This window comes from Gobio gobio (assembly GCF_949357685.1).
Source record: "Gobio gobio genome assembly, chromosome: 6".
NCBI classification, from domain to species: domain Eukaryota; kingdom Metazoa; phylum Chordata; class Actinopteri; order Cypriniformes; family Gobionidae; genus Gobio; species Gobio gobio.
This window is the reverse complement of record NC_137102.1, coordinates 2,068,072-2,092,785: the sequence shown is the minus strand read 5'-3', so window position 1 is coordinate 2,092,785 and position 24,714 is coordinate 2,068,072. Positions and strand designations below refer to the sequence as shown.

The window sequence follows — 24,714 nt, the reverse complement described above, 5'->3', positions numbered from 1 at the left end:
TGACTAACTTTTGCAACCTTAAGTGTAAGGATTAATCTAATTTAATTTATTCAGGGAAGACCAATATTAATTTACATTTGATTTCTTATTAAATGTCTTAAGTATTTCTTACCTCAATACTAATGTTAGAAAAATGCACTGCATGATCAAATATTTAAGTGAGATAATTATATACATTTATTATATACATTTATTTGGGAAAGATGGCCTACAGTAGCCTTAAGTTTTCTAATTTTCTAAAATATACACTTGATGGTTCTTCAAGATCTTGACTCAGTTAATTTAGAGTTAGTTTCATTTCTACAAACTCTGCAAGATTATAGATAAAAGATTGCCATTCTGTGATCGGCAGTGATCGGCAATCGGCAGATCATGATCTTGGTGATCAGTAATCGGTGATCGGCCCCAAAAATGCTGATCGGAGCATCTCTACTATTATGTCATTTTCCCAACATTTTGAATTTTCCGAAAAACCTGCTTTTGCGAACTCGTCCTAGACGGTTTGACCGATTTGCACAAAAATTTTACCAGATCATCTTCAGACGATGCTGACAAAAATGTTTGGAATTCAAGTTGATTCGTCAAATAATTTTTGATAAACGCGCCAACAAATTTTATGTAGCGGTTGCAAAAAACACACTTAAGGCGATATCTCCGCAACGCTTTATCGTATTCAAACCAAACGTGGTACATGTTATCACAAAATGACCTGAGGCGACATGCAGCATTTCGGCACAGCGCCACCTACTAGTCCGGAGATACAAAAAATGGCTATTTTTGCTTTTAACTTTTGAAACGTTTGTCCAAAAATCATAAAAGTGCAGAGTCATCTGATATCCAATTTTACCATATCGGCCATTTTGGCTGTCGGCCATTTTGAATGATGTGCTAAAATGCTGTATTTTATGAACACATGAACAGATTGTTATGAAACTCGGTTTGGGTCATCAGATGCCCTGAATGAACCTATGAAGTTTCGAAACAGCGCCACCTAGTGGAGAATTTCTTTTCACAAATGCTTATAACTTTGGGTGAGATTGACTTATTTTCATGTGAGTAACTTTTTTATCGTCTCCTGAATTCTTGCCGAGTCCAACGAGACCAGACTTGCCAGGTTTCGGTGTATGGTTTGTGCAGCGTTGTAATTTAGCGCTTATAAAACGTTAATGGATATCTTCAAAACCGCTAGTCCGATCGAGACGAAACCAGCGTCAGAAGTTCGGAAACATAGGTCGATAGCGAAACACTAATACCCAAATGTCAAAATATTGATAGTGAGGGGCAGTAAAATCCAATCAAAGTCAGGTGTCAGTCATTTTCTACGTGTTTTTTCATATAAATGTCTATAACTCCAAAACAAAATGAGATATTTTCACCAAAAGTGATACACACATGTATGGGCTCACTCCGAAGACACATAAAAAATGGTAGGATTGTGCCTCTTGGTGGCGCTATAATAGAACAAAATATGACATTTGCACCCAATTGTTTGGGTGTTCATATACCAAGTACCAATAAAGTCACCAAGTTTCAGACCATTCCGATGAAGCTACGATTTTAAATTTGTTTTTATAAAACGCTAGATCCACTGTAGTGGTAAAATGTGCTATTGTGTGATAAAAATGCTCAGTGTGTCCACCGGATGGCACCGATCTCATTAAAAACATGCTTTCATGAGGCCTAGGCTTGACTCTAAAATGAAATACAGCTTTAATAAAAAAAAGTAAAAAAATTATATATATATATATACATTTTTTATTATATTCAATGGGAAAAAATGGGTCATAATTATTGCATAAATAATAATTACAAATCATAAAATGATCCCAAAACACCAAAAAAGAAAAGAAAAAATATTATTGAACAAAAATATATTTCATTGAAGTCTTTTTTATCTTAATCCCGCCCTCCGGGTCATTTTTGAGTGTGACCCATAAATGAAGAACCCCAGAGGGTTAAAGAGGATTGTGAAGGACATGCTAAATATAGCACTTCTGTCTTCCTTCAGAAGGTCACGGTCAGCTAACGGCTCGCTCGCCGTGACCTCTGACCCTAACGACCTCTAAACACACTCTCCAGAGCAGTGTCCCACATGGAGAAGGGGAAATAAAGTCTCCAGGAAAAGGCTTTCCTAATGTGCAGAGCTGCAGCATCAGATGCGTGCGGAGGGGGGGAGAGAGAGAGAGTGTGTGTGTGTGAGAGAGAGAGAGAGAGAGAGAGAGTGTGTGTGAGGGAGAGAGAGAGAGAGAGAGAGAGAGAGAAGTGCTTGCAGTTCTGCTGAGAGGAACAGAGGAGTGAGGTTACAGCGATTGATTGAGTAAATGCGGTAAAATCTCTTCCGCTGGTCTGCCAGAAAGAGGAAGGGAAGAAGGGAAGAAGTGTGACTGCTGCCCGGAGACAGGGAGCGAGGGATGAGGATGAAGAGGAAGAGGGAGGTTTAGCAGAGGATCATGAAGAAGCTGCAGTTTATCAATGCGGCGGAATCGCTCTCAAACTGATGGACTATTAAAGGGCAAGCGCTCGAGCTCATTGGACGAGGGCGATGGTCACTCTCCAGCCAATCCGAGGGTGAGCCGCTTCTCCAGCAGGTGATGGGCAACAGCTGTGATAGAGGTATCTCACTCCTCTTATCTCACTCCTCTTATCTAACTCCTCTTATCTCACTCCTCTGATCTCACTCCTCTTATCTCACTCCTCTTATCTCACTCACTTCACTAGATCGAGTTAGCCTCCTGCTCTCAGACTTGATCCAGCATGATTGGAGTTGAAAATGTCATTTCCTGTTTGTTCTGTTCAGTGGTGTTTATCCAAAGTGACATAAAGTGCGTTCAAAATGTGTTTTATCCCATGATCCGATCGTCATGTTTAAGTTCCTCTGTGCTTAGTCATGAGGATCGCTGTGATTGGTCCAGCCCTGCAGAGCTTTCGCGCAAGTGTGTGTGTGTGTGTGTGTGTGTGTGTGTGTGTGTGTGTGTGTGTGTGTGTGTGTGTGTGTGTGTGTGTGTGTGTGTGTGTGTGTGTGTGTGTGTGTGTGTGTGTGTGTGTGTGTGTGTGTGTGTGAGAGGACAACAGGCAGTCCAAACCCAGGAGAAGTTTGGGAAGCAAGAGCTCGTGTTTTCACACACACACACACACACACACACACACTCTCACGCACACACACACACACACACACACACACACGTAATCGCATGCGCTCTTGTTTGTAAGCATGTGGAGATGTTTCTGCACAGATTCTGCTAAATATAGCTGTTGATCAATATCCCTCTGGAGATCGGCCGTAGTTTCACGTCCTGCTCACTTGATGAGAGGTTTTCTTGACGGCATCTTTCTAGATATTAAATCAATAACTATATTTTATATCATTTGAATATCAACAATACAGTGTATGGGTCAAAATTATCCACTTTTCTTTTATGCCAAAAATCATGAGGATATTAAGATCATGTTCCATGAAGATATTTGGTCAATGTTCATATCATAAATGTATTATTAGTAGTAATATGCATTGCTAAGGACTTCATTTGGACAACTTTAAAGGAGATTTTCTCAATATTTAGATGTTTTTGCACCCTCAGATTCAGCTTTCAGATGATGTATTAATCTCAATTTCACCAAATTGGCTGGTTTTGTGGTCCAGGGTCACATTTGTTCCTGCGATGGCAAAGCTACATTTACAGCAGCCATTACTCCAGTCTGCTCGAGAAACATTTCTTATTATTATCAATGTTAAAAATGGTTGTTTGGTGTATTATTGTTATATATATTAAACAATTTGGAAAGAATGTGGAATGTGATGTATCCAACTAATGCAAACCGAAAACTATTAAAGCTCCACTGTGTGATATTAATAATAACACTTAGGCCTGGTTTTACAGACAGGGCTTAGATTTAGCCAGGATTAGGCCTTTTAGAACGTTTAAACTATTAAAAATAGAGGTTCAAATAATAACTTAAAAGGGTTACACAACATAATGCCATTTCAGAAACTTTTATTCATTCTCTAGTCTAGTTCTTTAGAAAACTCAGCTATATTCTGGCACTTTAAACTAAACAATATACAATATCTGTCTGTATTAACATCTGATATCTAATATTAATTTCTGACATTTAACATCAAGAACTATAGCAACCCAAGAAAACTATAAAAAATGGTTTTTGGTTAGGAGAGAAGTCTGCAAAGAACCTTTTAAAGCTCCACTGTGTGATATTTTCCTCCATCTAGTGGTGAACTGGTTTATGACCATCCAGTGAATATTAGTTTCTGTTCCTTTCGTTTTAACTCCTACGGTGGCTGATTTAGTCCAAGATTAACATGGCTTCCAGCTCGACCTCGTCCACATTGGACACGGAGCCATCGCGTGTTAAAACGCCAAAGGCAAAGCTTGAATTTACGGGAATGTCCCTCTTTGGCTAATGTACTTTCAAGATGGAGGATCAACATGGCGACCCGCATTCCAACCCTCACCCGTATGTGTTTACAATGGCATATTATAAACTTACCAGAATACTTTATTACTGGAAAGAAGTAAATATGCATTAATGAGCACATATATTTTTGAAAGAACTAAGTGTTTTTAGCTAAGAATAAACTAAAAAAGTTACACAGTGCTGCAATTATAGAAAACAATTATGCGCATATTGGAACATATCAGCCAATCAGTGATAAAAGTATTCATAATATAGATCTTAGCTATAACATTATAAAATAGTTATTGATTTTGTGTCAGCCATCATTTCTGAATGAGGTCATCCACAGTAGCAGTGCAACGTTTGGTTTACATGTTAATTCTTCATCTCTCTGATCATTATTCTGCTTATTAAATCATCCTCCCAGTATGTTTGAGCAGTTGTAATGGTAAAGTGTAATGGTTCCTCTCTCTCTTCTTCTTCTTCTTCTCCTCAGTGGAAGAGTCAGTGGAGCGCTCTCCCCGCCGCAGGAGCATATCCGGCCTGGGCGGCTCAGAGAAGAACATCTCAGTGGATGGACCACACTCTTCACCCTTCAGAGTGCCTGTGAGTTCCTTCAGATCAGCTCTTATCTTAGTGAAGAGGCGGGGCTGACCCGTTGCTACGCATGACACAGTGTTTTGAAGACTGTGATTGGTTGGTTGTCCAAACAGGGGAAAAAGGAGCGCTTTTAAGTATAGGGTCTATTCTAAGCCTTCACTTTGAAATTACAAGCGCAAATTGTCCTATTTTACCTCACACACACACACACACACACACATTAAATATATGTACACTGAAAAATGTAATTAAGCATAATAAATTTGTGCTCATTTAAATAATTTTAATTTAGTTTTTTGATTTTAATTTAAAAAAATGAATTGGTTTTATGGGAATTGCATGTGTTTTTGTTTAAATTGAGATCAAATAAATTGATTGCGACCACTTATGATAAATTGTTTTAGTAAATTCAACACATCATTTTTTTCAGTGTATATAAATCCTTTTATTATTTACCATGCTGTTAATTTCCTATAAGGTATTTGATTGGCTTAAAATTAAGTCACTTTCTGCCATTTTCTCCACTGCTAAAGAAACTCTTAAGCCTCTTAAAAGTCCTCGTCCGTGCTCCTAACAAATGTGACCTTAAGACCTCTTTTAAGGGTTAAGACGCTTTCTGAATTACTTTTTTCTTTACTAGGATTTTTTAGTTAATTTTAAGAGTAAACGCCCACATTTCTAAGAATTTTCTTAGAATTTTGTCACTAGGAGCTGCTCTTTGCATTAAGATTCTTTATGAATACGGGCCCAGACCTCCAAACTTCTGTCCTTCAGATGAGCTCAAGAACAGTGTGTAGAGCTTCATGGAATGGGTTTCCATGGCCGAGCAGCTCATCCAAGCCTTACATCACCAAGCGTGAGATCCAGTGGGGTAAAGTGTGCCACCACTGGACTCTAGAGCAGTGGAGACGTGTTCTCTGAGGGACCAATCACGCTTCTCTGTCTGACAATCCCATGGACGAGTCTGGGTTTGGCGGTTGACTTGCCTGACTGCATTGTGCCAGGTGTAAAGTTTGGTGGAGGGGGGATTATGGGGTGGGGTTGTTTTTCAGGGGTTAGTTCCAGTGAAAGTAACTCATAATGCTTCACCAAGACATTTTGGACAATTTCATGCTCCCAACTTTGTGGGCCCAGTTTGGGGACGGCCCCTTCCTGTCCCAGCATGAAGTGAGATCTGCAAAGGGTGGATCTCCATATTAAACCCTACGGATTGAGAATGGGATGGCATTAAAGCTCATGTGCATCTGAAGGGGCGGCACAACACTTCTGGTGATATAGTGTGTGTTTTTCATGCTGCTCTGGAATTTTTATAACAATAAAGAATGTGAAATGGTAAGCAGGATAGTTCACCGAAGTGATTTGAGGAAACTGAAGAACTTCTAGACAAGTTTCACATGTGTGAGTCCCAGCCATTAATCATGGTTACAGGAGGCTGGTCATGTCACACTGGTGTAGAAATAGACCAGAACTCCTGCTTGGGAGAAATGCCCCACTTTAATGACCCTCTTGAGCCCCTGATTAGTGAAACGTCCTCCTCTGTTATCTCTAATGGTCCTCCGTATTCCAGTTCTCCTGCATGAGCACAGAATGATATACTGGATAAACGTCATATTAACTCTTCCACGTTTGCACATTCAGCTTCTGTGTCTTCATCGCTGAGCAAACCGCCGATACTTATACTGTAACAAAGGAACATTCTGGATATATTCTGTGCCTCGGAGATGCATTAGACACTGTTTGATGATATTTTTAACCGGGCAGGAAGTGGGACAAGGAAGATATTTATATCCACAGTATGTGTGTCATTTCATATGTGATTAAACGGGCATTTCTGTCTGCCTGTCTCACACTTCCTAGACAAATAAACTGATTGGGTGCACTGGGATAAAAGGTCTTCATAATCTGAAGGCTCGTTTTCTTTAAGGAATGTAGAGGCGTTGATTGACAGGTGCATTGGGATTAATGGGCTCTGTTGAGCAGCATATAATTAATATATGAGTTATGTGAAGCCTGTCAGTGAAGTAGCTTTTCAGCAGTCGTCACATGATTCCCAGAGGAGTCACCACTGTTAGGGAGGACTAACTGCCTATTAATGCCTAAGATTGAATGCTTTTTAAATGTTAGGTGTCCACGTAGCTGCAGTGGGGTAAAGCGCGCCGCCACTGGACTCTAGAGCAGTAGAGATGTGTTCTCTGAGTGACCAATCACGCCGGGTTTGGTGGTTGCCAGGAGAACGGGACTTGCCTGACTCCATTGGACCAAGTGTAAAGTTTGGTGGAGGGGGGATTATGGGGCGGGGTTGGGCTTGGCCGCTTAGTAGGGCCCTATAATTTCTGCGTTCACGGAATCGCGGAATTTGCATATTTGGAATGAAATGCTGTTTAGTGTGGGAGAAGAACGAATGTCTGGGGAAAATGCACGGGTAAATATAACATTTATTATAATGGGTTTATGTAAAGATTAAGTTAAATTAAATCAAAAGTTGTTTTTTAAAGCCTGATAAATGTTGAGATTGTCATCTTTCAGTTATACTGTAATGTAACGTCATTAATGTTTCATAGAGACATCAGTGATTCTGGCCTTCATTCATAAAATCATGACATTACAACACATATTTAAAATATGCCGTCTTTAAGTTGTTTCTAAATTAATTTGAAGAGTAACTGAAATTATTACAGTATTAAAAACTCCAATGTTTTTTAATTGCAATTAATCATGATTAATTACAGAAAAAAATTGATTAATTCAGTTTTTTTAATCAATTGACAGCACTAATATTGTTGTGACTTGAAGTGCTTAGAGTGCCGTGCTGAGTAAATGTCATCTCAATAAATGTAAGGTCATTCTTATTTTATGTTTTATGTTCTATTATATTAACATTAAAAGCACACTCTTTTTACGACTAAAATAACAGTTAAGCGTAAAAAAAACTGAATTCCCAAAACATTTTATGGAAAATCTTAATGCCGAAGATTGAATGTTTTTAATGTTGAGGTTTGGGTGTCCACATAAGAGGGAATTTGACAGATGTTTTGATCTTAGTCGGTCAGATGTTATCCGGCTACTCCCTCCACATTACTTTGCTTCTCTCGTCCATCTCTCATCCTCTCTCCATTTCAGCTTTCAAACGAAAAGCTTTCTCAAATCATCGCTCTGATGAGGAAAGGCTTATTCATCTCATCTCTGCTAATGGCCCTGGTCTCCTGCTTTCCCCTTTCTCTTTTCACTCAGTCCGGTCTAACAAATGTTTATTTCTGCTGTCAATTTAAAGGCACAGTGTGTAATTACTCGACTCAGAGGCGTGTCTTGACTCTTGAGTGGGCGGAGCTTTTATTCTGCCCCCGCTCGTGTGTGTGTGTGTGTGTGTGTGTGTGTGTTTGATCCTCTCACACACATGTGAGTGTGTTAAAGTGATGTTATTTCGCTACTATGAGACACTTGTTCACACTGCAGTGAGCGAGATCATATGAGGCGGTAAAACATGGCATTCTGGGTAAATCAACAACAGCAGATTCACACAATCAGACTAACTGTGTTGAGCTGGAGAACAATGAGGAGTTTCTGTCCATCAATGATCCAAACAGTGGCTAATAAACACATCAGATATTAAAGCGACGCTAGTGTTGCCATGGTTACTACACAATAATCATGTTATTTACGGCCGAGTAAATAGGCCGAGTTTAGGCCGTGTCCTGGGGAAAATCACTGATTTCTCTGGACACATTCTTGGAAACATTTGGGATAAAGTCAACACAATATATAACACTGATCTAGTGGATATTTAAATCCAAAAATCTTACATATTGTGCCTTTAATTAGATTAATGAACAGATTTTTTAAATCGAATGCTTCTCTACTATATAGTGACTTACTATACCTCCGTCGAGATTCTGGAGAGCACATTCAGAGGATTTCAAAATATGATGATCAGTGGCGTATTGCCCTATGTGTGGCGCATAGGGGCGGCAAAGCCATGGGAATAATACAAAAAATCCTATATGTAGCTGCTGTTGTGCGTTTCTAAATAATTTCTGTATATCCTCAATATTATATAACACTTTAGAGGACTAACAGGCTAGAGTAGGCGCCCTCATAAGATTCCATAATAGGATTTTGGATAATAATGGAATATCGCCGGTGATTTGACAGCAAAACGTGCTTTACGACGCGTAATTTACCACAAAATTTACCACGTTTCCGATGTTAAGAACGCGCATTTATATGGTAAATACTCACTTTTTAGGGCACACCTCTTACAAAGTAAAGTTACATATTGTTGACCATCTTTTTAAGTAATTACACTATTGACCACGAAACACTATGGCTGTTATAGAATTAAATTAAATCAGTATCAACAAAATCCATCTTGCCATTTATCAAAATCCACTTACACTGTAATTACAATTGTCTAAATAATGTAATGAGAATTTTAGATTTATATTCTAAATATAATATTTTAATTCTAGAAATATGAAATGTTGGGAAAAGGTTAATTATTCCAGGCCTATGAATCTATAAACTGCCAGTATAGTTGGCGGCGTAATGGATTCTAGAATCATTCAACTAATGCGTTCTAACCGACTGTTCAAAAATGGTGAGTTATGCGAGAACGAAACCTATACTTTGTTTGAATTTATTTTTGTTTGAAAAATAGAGCAAAACGGTAAAAAAATTTACACTTGTTGTGGATTGAACTGTTGTGTAAAATTAATATCACATTTTGCAATCGTGCTGATAAAGGCTAATCTGGAAAATAGCTCTCTTGCTCGTATGATATTGCTTACCATAATTTCCTCTTTAATTACTTTCAAACGAATGTTTATTTGTTTTGTTCGTTATTAGCCTATTTTTAATGAAAATACAACAATAATAAAATAGTACAATGAAAAAACTTTTGGTGAATTACATAAAATAGCTATACCCGAATTATAACAAATAAATAAAAGATATTTGGAAATGCCCCTTTGAAACGGGAACGGGTTTTTTTTTTTAATTAACAAAAGTGATGTTGCGTTTGTGCCTCCGCTATCGTCCTGTCAATCATCTCGCGCCTATGATTACAGACAAATTTTTTCAATTCGGGCGCCAAAAATGGTGCAAACCCCTCTGGCATTGGGTAGTTGCGCCGCTGATGATGATTATTATTCCGCATGTTTATTGAGCTAATAACGCTGACTCTGGTCATGAAGGAGTAAGCTCAAGCCGAGGTTTTATTCCTTCCTGTTTTACTGAAACTAACGAGCCTTGTAAGAACAGCTCATTCTGATCCAGAACTCCATATTACTCACATGTATATCCGTCTGAACTCTCTGGTTACTTATTAATATTGTGTTTTGAGCAAGCACTGACTAACTCTTCAGCCGGCCTTCATTAGTCTGCTCACCGGAAGCATGGACGGATGTATGTGTGAGTGGGTCTGTTGGGTTTTACTTCCGTCTTCGCTGAAGCTGCTGCATTGATGGCGTCACATGTTCTCATGGTCGCTCCGCCACAGGTGTAATCATGACTCTACAGATGAATACACCTGTGATCTGACTGCCTCTGCTCTTCTGCTTCACAGGGCTTTCTCAGTAAGCGACTGAAGGGATCCATCAAACGGACGAAGAGTCAGACGAAGCTGGACCGCAACACCAGCTTCAGACTCCCATCACTGCGGCCAGCAGAGAATGACAGGTGCTCTTACACTGGTTTGATTCTGGGACCTCGGCCCATTGTGTCTCCGCCCAGAGTTGTGTGTGTTTTATCTGTTCAAAGCCATATTGAACACGGATTGAATGGATCATCTTCTCTACTGATCTTTTGTAGTACGTGATGATACGAATTAGATTTATTTCGATATTTAGTTGAAACATTTTGAAAAATGTAGTGTCCCCAGTCAAGAGTTTGGATACACTTGAGTGAATTTATGTTTGACATTATCTTAAAAACAGCTTTTTAAGAAAAGTGTTTGCTTTTTTACCGGCCCATAGTGGACATCACCGGCTAGGGCTGTGCGATATTGAAGAAAAATGCGATATCATTGTTAAATAATGCGATACGATATTGCTTTAAGTGTGTAAAATCTATTCCTTTCCCCAACTGATATTTTTCACTTAAATCTCCTCTCAGCGTGCGCGAGTTCTCTTTTGCATCTTGAATGTTTCATAGATGCAAACTCCTCACCTTTAGTTGAGAATTCACCTTTTTGAGATGAATATAGGTCACCTACGAGACTGGCATAGGTCCAGTGAGAAAGGGTTTTGGGGAGGGAGGGGGCTGACCTTTTTTTCTTCTTCTCGTTTTGTGAAGAGTGACATTACAAGGTAATAAAAAAACTAAAACATGAAAATAAATGTGTCAAAGAAAAACGGGCAAGGCTAAACAAAGGAAGCGGGCCCTTGAAATTCTGGTGGCTAAACGTCAGAAGAAATGGGGCTTAAATTAAGAGGTGGTGTAAAAAGTGTCCCATATTGATGCATTTGTAGCCAGTGGGATCTTCAGTTTTCAGTGTTACATTTTGTGTTTTTGTTTTGTTTATGTATTCAGCTCCCACATCTATGAGGCCTTTTTTGTGTTTTATAAAGGGTTGTTTTTCCCAACACAAAAACTAGGGTTCCCACGCGTCCTGGAAAACCTGGAAAATGAAAGACCAATTTTCCAGTCCTGGAAAACACATGGAAAATGGGAAAAAAAAGTAAAATATCCTGGAAACGTTTGCGTTGTCCTGGAAAATAATTGTCCCTCCTTGTGGATGAATACAAACGGGTTAAACATTTTACGCATGAATGTCTGTTTTCAAGCAAGTACGCAATTTGACATCTCCGTACGCTGGCAGGACTCGCCGCTCTAAACTACGGACATCGTGAGTTCTGTGGCAAATGTGCACGTGCGGTTCTCCTGTCTGACAACCAGTGTTCATTTCGTTAACGAAAACTATGATGAAAAATGTTTGTTGACGACCTTTTTTTCCCTGACTAAGACAAGACGATGAGAGACGACACCCACGTCATTAAACGATAACTGACTAACAACACATGCAGTATCGTTGACAAAATAAGACCAGACTGAAATGTGTATAAAACATTTGTTAAACTTGACCAAAACCACTTGTTTTGCTGAATAAATGAGACAACACATTACATTCTGTTTTTACCAGATTTAAATAATGAATCCTCTCTACACTGTTGAAGAAGCGGGTGATCAGAAAACACAGACAGTAAGCTGGAGTTCAGCCATCTTCATTTGAGACGTCATTGTCATTCAGTCGGTCTGTGTTCTGTCACGAGCCGTTTGTGCGATTAAATCTGCGATCAAAATGCAGGCTGATACAGCAGTGTTTTTAATGTTGATCATATTATACAAGCAAGAATGCAATGTTTCCCGAATATCCACGATTTCAAACGTGACATTGAGGGCTGTCACGGTTATGAAATTTACCTTGCGGTTATTATAGGTAAGGTTTTTTTTTTTTTTTTTTTTTTACAAACCTAATTTATCCTGATTTTACTCCATAAAAAGCTCTGTTGTTGAGTTATTATGTAGCATAAATTGTTGCTTTTTAACTGACAAAGAGACACGTTTTAAAACATTTTTGTTTATTGTTAAATGCAAAACAGCAACAAGAACATGCCTTTTCCCATTAAAAAAAATAAAAGAAATCAAATAATTTTAACGTATAATTGATATAATTGTCCTTATATCGAGGATCTAAAAAAACTGGCCTTTGCCAAAAGTGTTTGTAAGGCAGCTGGTTCATACTTCCCCTGTAGAACACTACACATTGTGTGCTTTATGTCCGATGTTAAGGTGATATCCTCGCTTGATGGTTAAAGCATATCTTCTGTCTGGACTTTCAGGACGGGTTTGACAGAAGACACTGTAACGTAGCTTTCGCCAGACAGCAGATCCGTAAGCTCACCCGCGGCTTGGGTTCTCTTGTATCATTATTAATTTATTTAACATCAAATGCACATGACGAATTGTAAAACAAGGCTACAAAAAAAACAAAAACAAAAACTGAACACTGCGGTTGCCGCGGTTCCTGCGGTTGCTTTCCTTCCTCTGCGGTTGGCTTGTCAATAGTGCGGTTTTAAAATATTGCGGTTACCGCGACAGCCCTAGTGACATTGATTTTATACAACAGTTCAACAAGCTACGGGTAACTTTTGTTAAGTGATGATGTAACATTACTACATTTAAAACAGTATTGTCAGTAGCCGATCATTGCTCTATTTTGCAACGAAAGCCACAGCAGAACTGCAGCACACAGCGGTGATTCGGGAACGAATCTGGGGCTTAGTATGAACGAATCGTGAGATTTAATGATCCGCTCATGAATACAGCCACTTGCTTCGTTACTGAATGAATGAAGGACTCGTTGACTGACTCACTCACTCACTCATAAAGACAGTGACTTACCACCACCTACTGGCAATGTTTATTTAATACAACAACAAGTGAACAAGTGTGTGTGTGTTTTGCGGACTGTCGACGCCATGTGGAGGGCAAAAAACATTTAAAGATTGTGGCCAGTACAGTACAAAATGTCTAATTTGTAATCAAAAATATAGGTTTGATTGTTTTTTTTATAACCATTTTCTAGCCGGTGAATGGGGAAATTACTGCGTGCAAAGTAATGGAGTTGCAAAAGTCTGCACAACACAAGTGGTACTCAAAATATTTTGACGAAGTTGGCAGGTCTGGTGACGCTACCAACCAATCAAATTGCACATTTCCTTAGAACAGTTCTGCTTCCCAGTGTTTTCATCTGTCTTTGTTGCTAGATTTATCGGTTTTTCATACCCAAGTAAGGATTTATTTATCCGAAGAAGGGCCAAAGCTAGCGACTTTCTGTTGAAGAGTGTTGCTGTATCGTAGTATATCGAGTGAGGTTTTTCTCCCTCTCTCTGAGTGACAGGAGCAGTGGAGAGCTGTGGCCGTGCCGTCACTCATACCTTTGCAGGAAATATATTTTTGGTTTTCGTGTAGCCGTAGCGAGCACGACGACAGCTTCGAGAGAGCGACGGGTAACCGGTAGTCTTACCGGGCCATGTTCCACTCAGTATTTCATACTTATTCTATTGTCCGACTGCAGAAACAAAAAACATGTAAGTAAGCAAGTAGAGGAAAGCAGGTGGCATTGTGAAAGACAACAATCTTTGCACAACTATAATACAGATATAACGGTATAGGTACAATATCACATCTGTTTTAAAATATGTCTCGATGTGATAATATCGGTATATCGCCCCGGTCTTAGTTGTGATAACTTGACTCGCACTGTAGCAGCTGGAAAAAGTCTTGAAAATGTTCTGGAAAAGTCCTGGAAAATCATTTCAAGAAAAGAGTGGGAACCCTGAAAAACTTTTGTTCCTCTTTTTACCTATTAGAATTAGTTTTCAGGCAGATGCAAAGATACTTAATAGTGTCTAGAAATGAGCATGAAAGTAAATGTATAAAAAAAATTTTTTTTTTAAAGTGTCCTGACCTCGGAGAACGCAATGTTCTCACCTTTTTTACCCCTCTAGTATTGATTTTGTCACCTATTTTTAATTTAGTCTTATTCTTGTGCCAAATGTCTTTGTTAGTTTTAGTCATATTTAGTCATTCACATATCTTTTTTTGTCAGTCAAGTTTTAGTCGACTAAAAGTCTCATCATTTTAGTCTAAGGAAAACTCTATTTGAAAAATATATTTTACTAAAATATATTGTGTGGCAAAATAAGTTACATAAAATATATATAACCTGAATAATGTGCCACAACAGCACAGCTAACTGGTGGATTTACAGCACAGATGCCTAAAATCAGCATTAGCTTATGAGACGATGGGCACTAATATCCATTTCCATCTTGATTTAGTATGAATTCATATGTATATATCCTACTGTACATAAGGAAACATAAGTTTGTCTTTTAGCACTATTTTAAACTTTTTTGGGGTTAAATTATATTTGCTTGCATTCTTTACTGTTCGCTATTATTAACATTTTAACATTTCACAAATATGTAAGCAGTTATGATCTGCAATACTTTTTTGAGCAACTAGACTACATGTATATTAATTAAAGAGCCATACAGGCTCCAGTAATGGCATTACAAGTGACATTTTTTATTTTTCCAGCCACAAAATGACTCTAATTTGCCTCTTTGCAGTGGAATTCTCTATTTTAACCTTAATTAATACACTAATTGTAATATAAATAATACAAATATTAGAAGAAATTTGTTGGTGGTCATGAATGGACCATAATTATTGCACAAATAGTATTTAGTTCCAAAAGATCTCCTCAAAATATCCAATAAATATTATTGAACTAAAATATAGGCTATTTATTTTTAATATAGTTAAGGTGCATGGTTACATTTGACCATCAATGAGTATAAGTGTGACTAATTAGTAAGAGGGCTAAATACAAGAAAAACATTAAGTCAAGTCAAGTCAGCTTTATTTATATAGCGCTTTTAACAATGTAGATTGTTTCACAGCAGCTTTACAGTGTTAAACAGGAAAATAATGCAGCATAATTTTATTCAGCTGTTCTGGAGAAAACGCTGATGTCATCAGTTCATTTCAATTATCATACAGTGACAGTGTGGGCTTTAGATCAGTGATTTAGTTTAAATGGTTAATTTAGTTTAATAATTAGATTTATTTGGATATTTAGTTGAACATGTAGTGTCCCCAACTGAGCACGCCAAGCCAGAGGAAACCCAAACCCCATCAGGAGCAGAATGGAGGAAAATAAATGTAAAAATATTGCAATAAACCCAGTGATCATCATCGAAAGCCCCGTTCAGTTCTGGAAACCTCTTTCTTCACTGATGCCGGTCTCACTTCTCTCTTTGGTCCAGAAGATGTTCAATCACATGGGCAGTGGCTCTTTGTGTTCTGCCATTTGATTTGTCTGATTTACTTCCTCGCAGTCGGGTGTGTAAGCGCTGTAAATCTGACTTCAGCTGAGGATTAATGGATAAGCAGGGCTGTTAATAGCATTAGAGAAAGTCACTTTTGCTTTATTACTACACACTCAGTGTGTCATACAGGAAGTGGCATGTCCAGCGCTTTAGTGTGTGTGGTGGAGCCTGAGGAGATGCTGGAGTCTCTCTTCAGTCTAATGTGTGTGTGTGTGTGTGTGTGTGTGTGTGTGTGTGTGTGTGTGTGTGTGTGTGTGTGTGTGTGTGTGTGTGTGTGTGTGTGTGTGTGTGTGTGTGTGTGTGTGTGTGTGTGTGTGTGTGACTGAGAGAGAATGTAAAGGGCACATTAGAGGCTCTCCTCGACCTCTGAATCACCTCAGGATGAAAACACTGGTCCTGTTTTCTTCATTTGACTGTAAGAGCTTGAGTGTGGCTCCGCAGTCCCGGCGGGCGGATCCGGTTTCCGGGATGAAGTGGGAGATCTGTGTCCGGAGACCGGCTGACTGCACAGATCTGCATCAGCGGGCCGAGCCACGCCTCTGGAGCAGGAACAGATCCTGCTAGGACGGATCTCCACCTTCACATTGTCATACGCAATGACATTCAGTCGGACAAGTCCATTGAGGACAGGGCTGGAAGTTCTGCGGGTCTTAATTTGACCTTCCACAATTAAGGCCATAAAAATGTCTTAAGTTCAATATCATGGCATTAAATCAGCGCCCTGTGATTTCTGTGATGTGGACAGAATTGCAGAATCCACTCATGAAACTGTAATATGCAATTCCTGATAATGCAATTCCTGATAATGCAGAATTTGTCACACTTTGTGTGAATAAATCAACAGTCGGTCCGTCTCTTAAAGGGCCAGTTCACCCATTAATGAGAATCCTGTGGTCATTTCCTCGCCCTAACGTCAGACTTTCCTTCATCATATAAAGCCATCGAGTCTCTTGGCATAATCCGCTCGATCCGTATGGATCAGTTTCTCTTGATGAACTCTCTGAAGTTGCTTAGACTGTCAATGGAGGACAGAAATCTCTCAGATTTCATTACAAATCTCTTCATTTGTGTTCAGAAGATGAACGAGAGTTAATCTGACCATTAAAGCAGAGGCCAGAGCAATAAACACAATCAATAAATCAGATTTCATAAGGCCGTGCATTAAACACATGCGCCGCATAAATGATGTTCTTCCTCAGGGTTTCTGTTTCCAGCTCAAATATCAGAACATCCGTAAATCAGGACACATTTAATGAAGAAATGAAGAGAAACTCCACAACATGAAGTGAGTTTGAGCTTAAAACAAGAGCAAATATCTGCCATTGGGGATGAAGAGCACTGGCTTTTGCTCATGATTTGCTCATGTTTTAATCATAAAATCACTTATCTTTTGTCAAATGAATTAAAAAGTTTTGAGATCTGTAGTAAATTGTGTTCTCAGACTCTGAAGTGTCACTAATACACTCATTACATTAGAGAACATTGATGTGTTCCCTACATTTACTGCTTAAATTGGTCTTAAAAAGCTCTTAAATGTACCTTCATAACCTGCAGAAACCCTGATTGAGAAGGTTTAGTAAGTGAATATGAGCTGAAAGATTCATTAGACTGATTCTCAATAGTTCTATTTAAATAAACGGACTGAGATTTGCTGATCTTTAAGACATGTTTAATGCGTTAAACTGTGCTAACGCTGTTCTGAGGCTGATGGCTCACATCCCACCAGAGCTCAAAGGCCATCGCGTCCCCATTATGTGTCCATCATGTTACCCGAGTTGTCGGATTATATGAAATGTAATTCAGTTATCAGCTCATATTGTGGAATAACACAAGACGTCTTCTCTGGCTGTGGAACACACACACACACACACACACACACACACAAGCTCAGACTCTGAAGTGTCACTAATACACTCTTTACATTAGAGGACATTCTCTTCAGTTTATTCCTTTAGTTGGTCTATAGCTTTATGACCTGCAGAATAATTCCTCTGATTTATTAAACTCAAAGCCCAATCATGTGAGTAATGTGAAGGTGTGTGTTTGTGTAGTAACTCATCCCTCGCTCCTCATGGGCGGTCCCCATGGAAACATGCTCTCGGGACTTTTGATTGGCCAGCCCTCTTTCTTGTTTATCAGCTCAGCTTCCTGTCGTCCTCTCTAACCTCACCTGAGCTGTGGTGAAGTCGCTCCGCCAGAGAATGAAGAGAAACTCCTGATTTATAATATCCTGATATGCTCTTGGGAGACTCCTTCAAGTGGATCTTTAGCTGTTTCTCGTAGGTATAAACTCTCTTTCAGGGAGCGGTGAGATTCTCAGGGATTAATTATTAAGCATTGCTTTAACTAGGGTAAAGTATTGCGTATATAAACATGGATGAGGAAATGGTTGTTTCATCGCTGCGTTTGACCGCCTCCCTGTGGCCGGATGTGTAAATTCAGCTTTTATAATGAATTCAGATGAGCTCAAGCTCATGTTCATGGCCGTTCGTAATGTTCTGCTGGACTGTGAGTAAGTGTGTGTTGTTTGTGCTCCAGGTCCCGAGGTCTGCCCAAACTGAAGGAGTCGTGTTCCCATGAGTCTCTGAGTCCTGGCAGTGCTGTGGAAGCTCTGGATCTCAGCATGGAGGAGGACGTCTACATCAAGCCTCTACACAGCAGCATTCTGGGACAGGACTTCTGCTTCGAGGTACAAACGCCGCCTCATTATTCCCATGAGCACATGTATATGCACACTTCCGCTCAGATGTTTATGCTCTTTATTTAAAGGGTTAGTTCACCCAAAACTGTAAATTGTGTGATTAATGACTGAGCCTCATGTGGTTGGACACCCGTCAGACCTCCGTTCATCTTCAGACACAAATGAAGATATTTTAGTGTAAATCTGATGCTCTGAAAGGCCTCCATTGGCTCAACTTTACACTCTCAAGACCCTTAAAAGACACTAAAGACTAAAGTTACAAAGTCCATCTCACTACAGCGGCTCTACAATATCTTTATGAAGACGACAATAGTTTCTGTGCGCAAAAAAACCCTAAATAACGACTTATATAGTGATGATGATTTCAAAACACGGCCTCATGAAGCTTTGAAGTGTTATGAATCAGTGAGTCGATTCAGCGGTTCAGAGCGTTATGAATCAGTGAGTCGATTCAGCGGTTCAGAGCGTTATGAATCAGTGAGTCGATTCAGCGGTTCAGAGCGTTATGAATCAGTGAGTCGATTCAGCGGTTCAGAGCGTTATGAATCAGTGAGTCGATTCATGATTCGGATCGCGTGTCAAACCGCCAAACTGCTGAAATTTGGCGATCCAAACCGCTGAATCGACTCACTGATTCATAACGCTTCGAAGCTTGATGAGGCCGTGTTTTGAAATCGTCATCACTATATAAGTCGTTATTTAGGGTTTTTTTGCGCACAGAAACTATTCTCGTCTTCATAAAGTTATTGTAGAGCCGCTGTAGTGAGATGGACTTTGTAACTTTAGTCTTTAGTGTCTTTTAAGGGTCTTGAGAGTGTAAAGTTGAGCCAATGGAGGCCTTTCAGAGCATCAGATTTACACTAAAATATCTTCATTTGTGTCTGAAGATGAACGGAGGTCTGACGGGTGTCCAACCACATGAGGCTCAGTCATTAATCACACAATTTACATTTTTGGGTGAACTAACCCTTTAATTATTTAAAAGTTTAAAATGTAAATATTGCACAAAAATAACTGGTTTCTCTTCATATAGTTTATTACTGTGATCAAAGCTGAATTTACAGCAGCTCCAGTTTTCAGTGTCACATGATTTTGTGAAAACATTTGTGCCGTTTAATATTGTTGTGGAACCCATGATGCATTATTTTGGGTTTCTTTGATTGAAATAGTACGTTTTAAAAAATTGCAAATTGCCAAAATGCCCAACTGCAATCTTTTGTAACATCATCAATTAGGGCTGCAACAAACGATTATTTTAATAATCAATTAATCTAACGATTATTAAAACGGTTAATCGACTAATCATCGATCATTGCCATCGACGACTAATCAGTACATTTTGAACGATTATTAAGCTTTTTCAAGTAGTTCAAACATTGAGTTATACATATTCTAACTATAAAATATAAAAAAGAAAATCACTTCAGCTTTTGAAATGGTTGTTTTAATGAACTTTGAGCCAAGTTCTCACAACTCAAATCACACACAAATACTCCCTAAGCATTGTTTAAATATCCTGATCTCTTTCAATTGAAAAAATAAATGATAATAAACCAATATTAGCTGCATTACAGACACACAAAAAAAAGATGTTTGAATGTAAACATCTCTTGGCAGCAGTATTAAGAGCTTCATTTGTAAAACAGTAATAGGCCCACTGCTTTTCTTAGAACTGAAACAGAAAAAGAGGACATTGACTTATGTCGACTAATTATCGCTTCAGCCCTATCATCAATGCATTTACTGTCCCTTTTAATGCGCCCATGCTTAATAAAAGTATTAATATCTTTAAATAAAAAGCAACCTTACCCCAAACTTTTAATGCATTTACATTTTGTGACCCCTGTGACATCCCATGATATACGAATGTGTAAGTTTTGCATTAATCTTTTGTAAGATTGAATGAATGTAAATGCAATCAAACTGGACTTTGGTGAAGCCACAGGGCTTCAGTTCTTTATAACTCATGGGCTAATGATTTTCTCTATGGATGAATGGCTGGTTTTCTCCTCCTCCTGTAGGTGGCGTACTCAGGAGGAAGTAAGTGCTTCAGCTGCTCCTCTGCTTCTGAACGGGACAAGTGGATGGAGAACCTCAAGAGAACCGTGCAGCCTAATAAGGTGACCATCTGATGCTTTGTTTCTTGTCGTATTTAAAGGGTTAGTTCACCCAAAAAGGAAAGTTACCGCATGATTTCCTCTCCCTCAGCTCATCCTATGTGTGTGTGACACAATCAGAGTTATATTAATAATGTCCTGGTGCATCTAAAAGTGCATCTATCCATCATAAAAGTGCATCTGTCCATCATAAAAGTGCATCTATCATCATAAAAGTGCATCTATCATCATAAAAGTGCATCTATCCATCATAAAAGTGCATCTATCCATCATAAAAGTGCATCTATCCATCATAAAAGTGCATCTGTCCATCATAAAAGTGCATCCATCCGTCATAAATGTGCATCCGTCTATCATAAGAGTGCATCCGTCTATCATAAAAGTGCATCTATCCATCATAAAAGTGCATCCATCATTATAAAAGTGCATCCGTCCATCATAAACGTGCATCCATCCATCATAAAAGTGCATCCGTCTATCATAAAAGTGCATCCGTCTATCATAAACGTGCATCCATCCATCATAAAAGTGCATCCATCTATCATAAAAGTGCATCTGTCCATCATAAAAGTGCATCTGTCCATCATAAAAGTGCATTTATCCATCATAAAAGTGCATCCATCTATCATAAAAGTGCATCTATCATCATAAAATTGAATCCATCATCATAAAAGTGCATCCATCTATCATAAAAGTGCATCTATCCATCATAAAATTGAATCCATCATCATAAAAGTGCATCCATCCATCATAAAAGTGCATCTATCCGTCATAAAAGTGCATCCATCCATCATAAAAGTGCATTTATCATCATAAAAGTGCATCCATCCATCATAAAAGTGCATCTATCCATCATAAAAGTGTATTTATCATCATAAAAGTGCATCTATCCATCATAAAAGTGCATCTGTTATAAAGCTTGGAAGAGTCAGGACATTATTAATATAACTTTGATTGTGTCACACACACCTGGATGAGCTGAGGGAGAGGAAATCATCGGGTCATTTTAGTTTTAGGGTGAACTATCCCTATCAATACAAAACCACACATGTTGTTTTATTCCTAAAATGAGCCGCAGTGATTCAATCAGTGTCATTCCCTCACCAGGACAACTGCAGACGGGCGGAGAACGTCCTCCGCCTGTGGATCATCGAGGCCAAAGACCTGCCGCCCAAGAAGAAGTACTTCTGTGAGCTGTGTCTGGATGACATGCTTTACGCCCGCACCACCAGCAAGACCCGCTCGGACTGCCTGTTCTGGGGGGAGCACTTCCAGTTCTCCGGCCTTCCCGCCATGAAGAGCATCACGGTGCACATCTACCGGGATGTGGACAAGAAGAAGAAGAAGGACAAAAACAACTACGTGGGTCTGGTGAACATCCCAGTGCAGGGAGTGATGGGAAGGCAGTTTGTGGAGAAGTGGTATCCGGTCAGCACCCCCACCACCAGCAAATCCAAAGGCGGAGGTCCCTCCATCCGCATCAAATCCCGCTTCCAGACGGTCTCCATCCTGCCCATGGAGCAGTACAAGGAGTTTGCGGAGTTCGTGACCAATAACTACACCATGTTGTGCTCCGTCCTGGAGCCGGTCATCAGCGTGAAGAACAAAGAGGAGATGGCCAGCGCACTGGTGCACATTCTGCAGAGCACAGGACGGGCCAAGGTACTGTTGAGAACTGTATCCGGGTCACGGCACCATCTGTTGAGAACTTTTATCCTCTAAAGTGTAGGAAACTCAGAAGATGAAGACCACGAGACTTCGGGATCAAACAGAAGTTATTCTTTTAAAGGGTTAGTTCATCCAAAAATGTAAATTGTGTCATTAATGACTGAGCCTCATGTGGTTGGACACCCGTCAGACCTCCGTTCATCTTCAGACACAAATGAAGATATTTTAGTGTAAATCTGATGCTCTGAAAGGCCTCCATTGGCTCAACTTTACACTCTCAAGACCCTTAAAAGACACTAAAGACTAAAGTTACAAAGTCCATCTCACTACAGCGGCTCTACAATAACTTTATGAAGACGAGAATAGTTTCTGTGCGCAAAAAAACCCTAAATAACGACTTATATAGTGATGGCGATTTCAAAACACGGCCTCATGAAGCTTCGACGCGTTATGAATCAGTGAGTCGAATCATGATTCGGATCGCGTGTCAAACTGCTGAAATTTGGCGATTCAAACCGCTGATTCGACTCACTGATTCATAACGCTCTGAACCGCTGAATCGACTCACTGACTCATAACGCTTCGAAGCTTCATGATGCCGTGTTTTGAAATCGTCATCACTATATAAGTCGTTATTTAGGGTTTTTTTGCACACAGAAACTATTCTCGTCTTCATAAAGTTATTGTAGAGCCGCTGTAGTGAGATGGACTTTGTAACTTTAGTCTTTAGTGTCTTTTAAGGGTCTTGAGAGTGTAAAGTTGAGCCAATGGAGGCCTTTCAGAGCATCAGATTTACACTAAAATATCTTCATTTGTGTCTGAAGATGAACGGAGGTCTGACGGGTGTCCAACCACATGAGGCTCAGTCATTAATGACACAATTTACATTTTTGGGTGAACTAACCCTTTAATGAGAACTCTCTGTGCTGCAGGTTGTCCGAAAACAGTCTAATTTAACAGTACAAAATAATGCAATGTATCTACATTTCAGGGGGAGGGGTTATACAGCAGGGGGAGGGGTTATACAGCAGGGGGAGGGGTTATACAGCAGGGGGAGGGGTTATACAGCAGGGGGAGGGGTTATACAGCAGGGGGAGGGGTTATACAGCAGGGGGAGGGGTTATACAGCAGGGGGAGGGGTTATACAGCAGGGGGAGGGGTTATACAGCAGGGGGAGGGGTTATACAGCAGGGGAGGAGACACTCTAAGCAATACAATGCATATGTTGTGTAGGTAAAGGACACACCTTAGACACAACGGTGTGACCTGTCCTAATTCAATCAGCATAACAGTGCCATTCAAACGCAGAGATGCTAATCCAATCACTAAACTTGTCATGGTAAATAGTCAGGAAGTGCATAAAGACAAATGTCTCAAACACTTACACGGCCTGACGTAATCTCCTTACAATTTCCTCAACTTTACTTCAAAAAGTAAAACACAAATATAGATAATGTTTTCAGTTATATTCTATTACATTGGAACCTAGATATAACGATGTATACATTTGTAATCTTACAGTACGCCTCACTCACTTTAACATCTCCTGATGATTCCCTCATCCCAGATGTTCATGTCTTTCTCTCTTCAGTCGTCTTTAGAGGAAAACACTCCAGGATTTTTCTGCTCATAATGGACTTCAATGGGAACCAACGGCTGAAGGTCCAAATCACTGCAGTTTCAGAGGAAGGGCTTCAGAGGCTCTGACCAATCACAGACGAGGAATAGAGTCTGATCTAGACAAACCATCGCCACATTTACAACACACACACACACATTTATACACTTTAACCTCAGACGCTGGACTTCAGTGTTGCTCGTATGATGTCATCACGTCTGAAAGGTCACATGACGCAGGTGGAAGTGTTAAATGAACGTGCAGAGACTAAATCAAACGGCCTTTAGACAAATAAAGGGGAAACAACGATGACGGACGATTGTAAAGTTGGAGGAGAACATGAGATGGAGTTTTTCGGCACTTCCACCTGCGAGTACAGATTCACATTAAATCAATCTACCAAATTTCGGTACTTGAGAACACATCTGGTGATATAGACGAGTGAATGTGAATATTAGATCATTTAAATACGAATCATGCGTGTCTCTGTGCGAATTAATGCATAGACGCGCGGTTTACAGTCGATGGGTTTACCTCACACACACACACACACTCAGAATGACGCGTGACGGTCGTGTGTTTCCATCTCTGCCTCTCATATGAGGACATGAACACACGAACATCATCTCCAGAGCCACTGAGAGTCACTTTATGAGCATTTCACCGTTTCATTTGAGAAAAACTACCGTCATAAACACACAGAAA

General features: G+C 39.5%; 1 protein-coding gene across 8 annotated transcripts in view; it reads left to right on the top strand.

Moving 5' to 3' along the window:
- rasal2 (RAS protein activator like 2) overlaps positions 1-24,714 on the top strand; it is a 166,847-nt gene that overhangs the window by 105,206 nt on the left and 36,927 nt on the right. For all 8 annotated transcript variants that reach the window (XM_079820239.1, XM_079820238.1, XM_079820243.1 and 5 more), the window contains exons 4-8: positions 4,907-5,016; positions 10,571-10,683; positions 18,444-18,594; positions 20,628-20,726; positions 21,831-22,385. In XM_079820239.1, the coding sequence (XP_079676365.1) occupies positions 4,907-5,016; positions 10,571-10,683; positions 18,444-18,594; positions 20,628-20,726; positions 21,831-22,385 (1,028 nt within the window). The remainder of the gene's footprint in view (positions 1-4,906; positions 5,017-10,570; positions 10,684-18,443; positions 18,595-20,627; positions 20,727-21,830; positions 22,386-24,714) is intronic.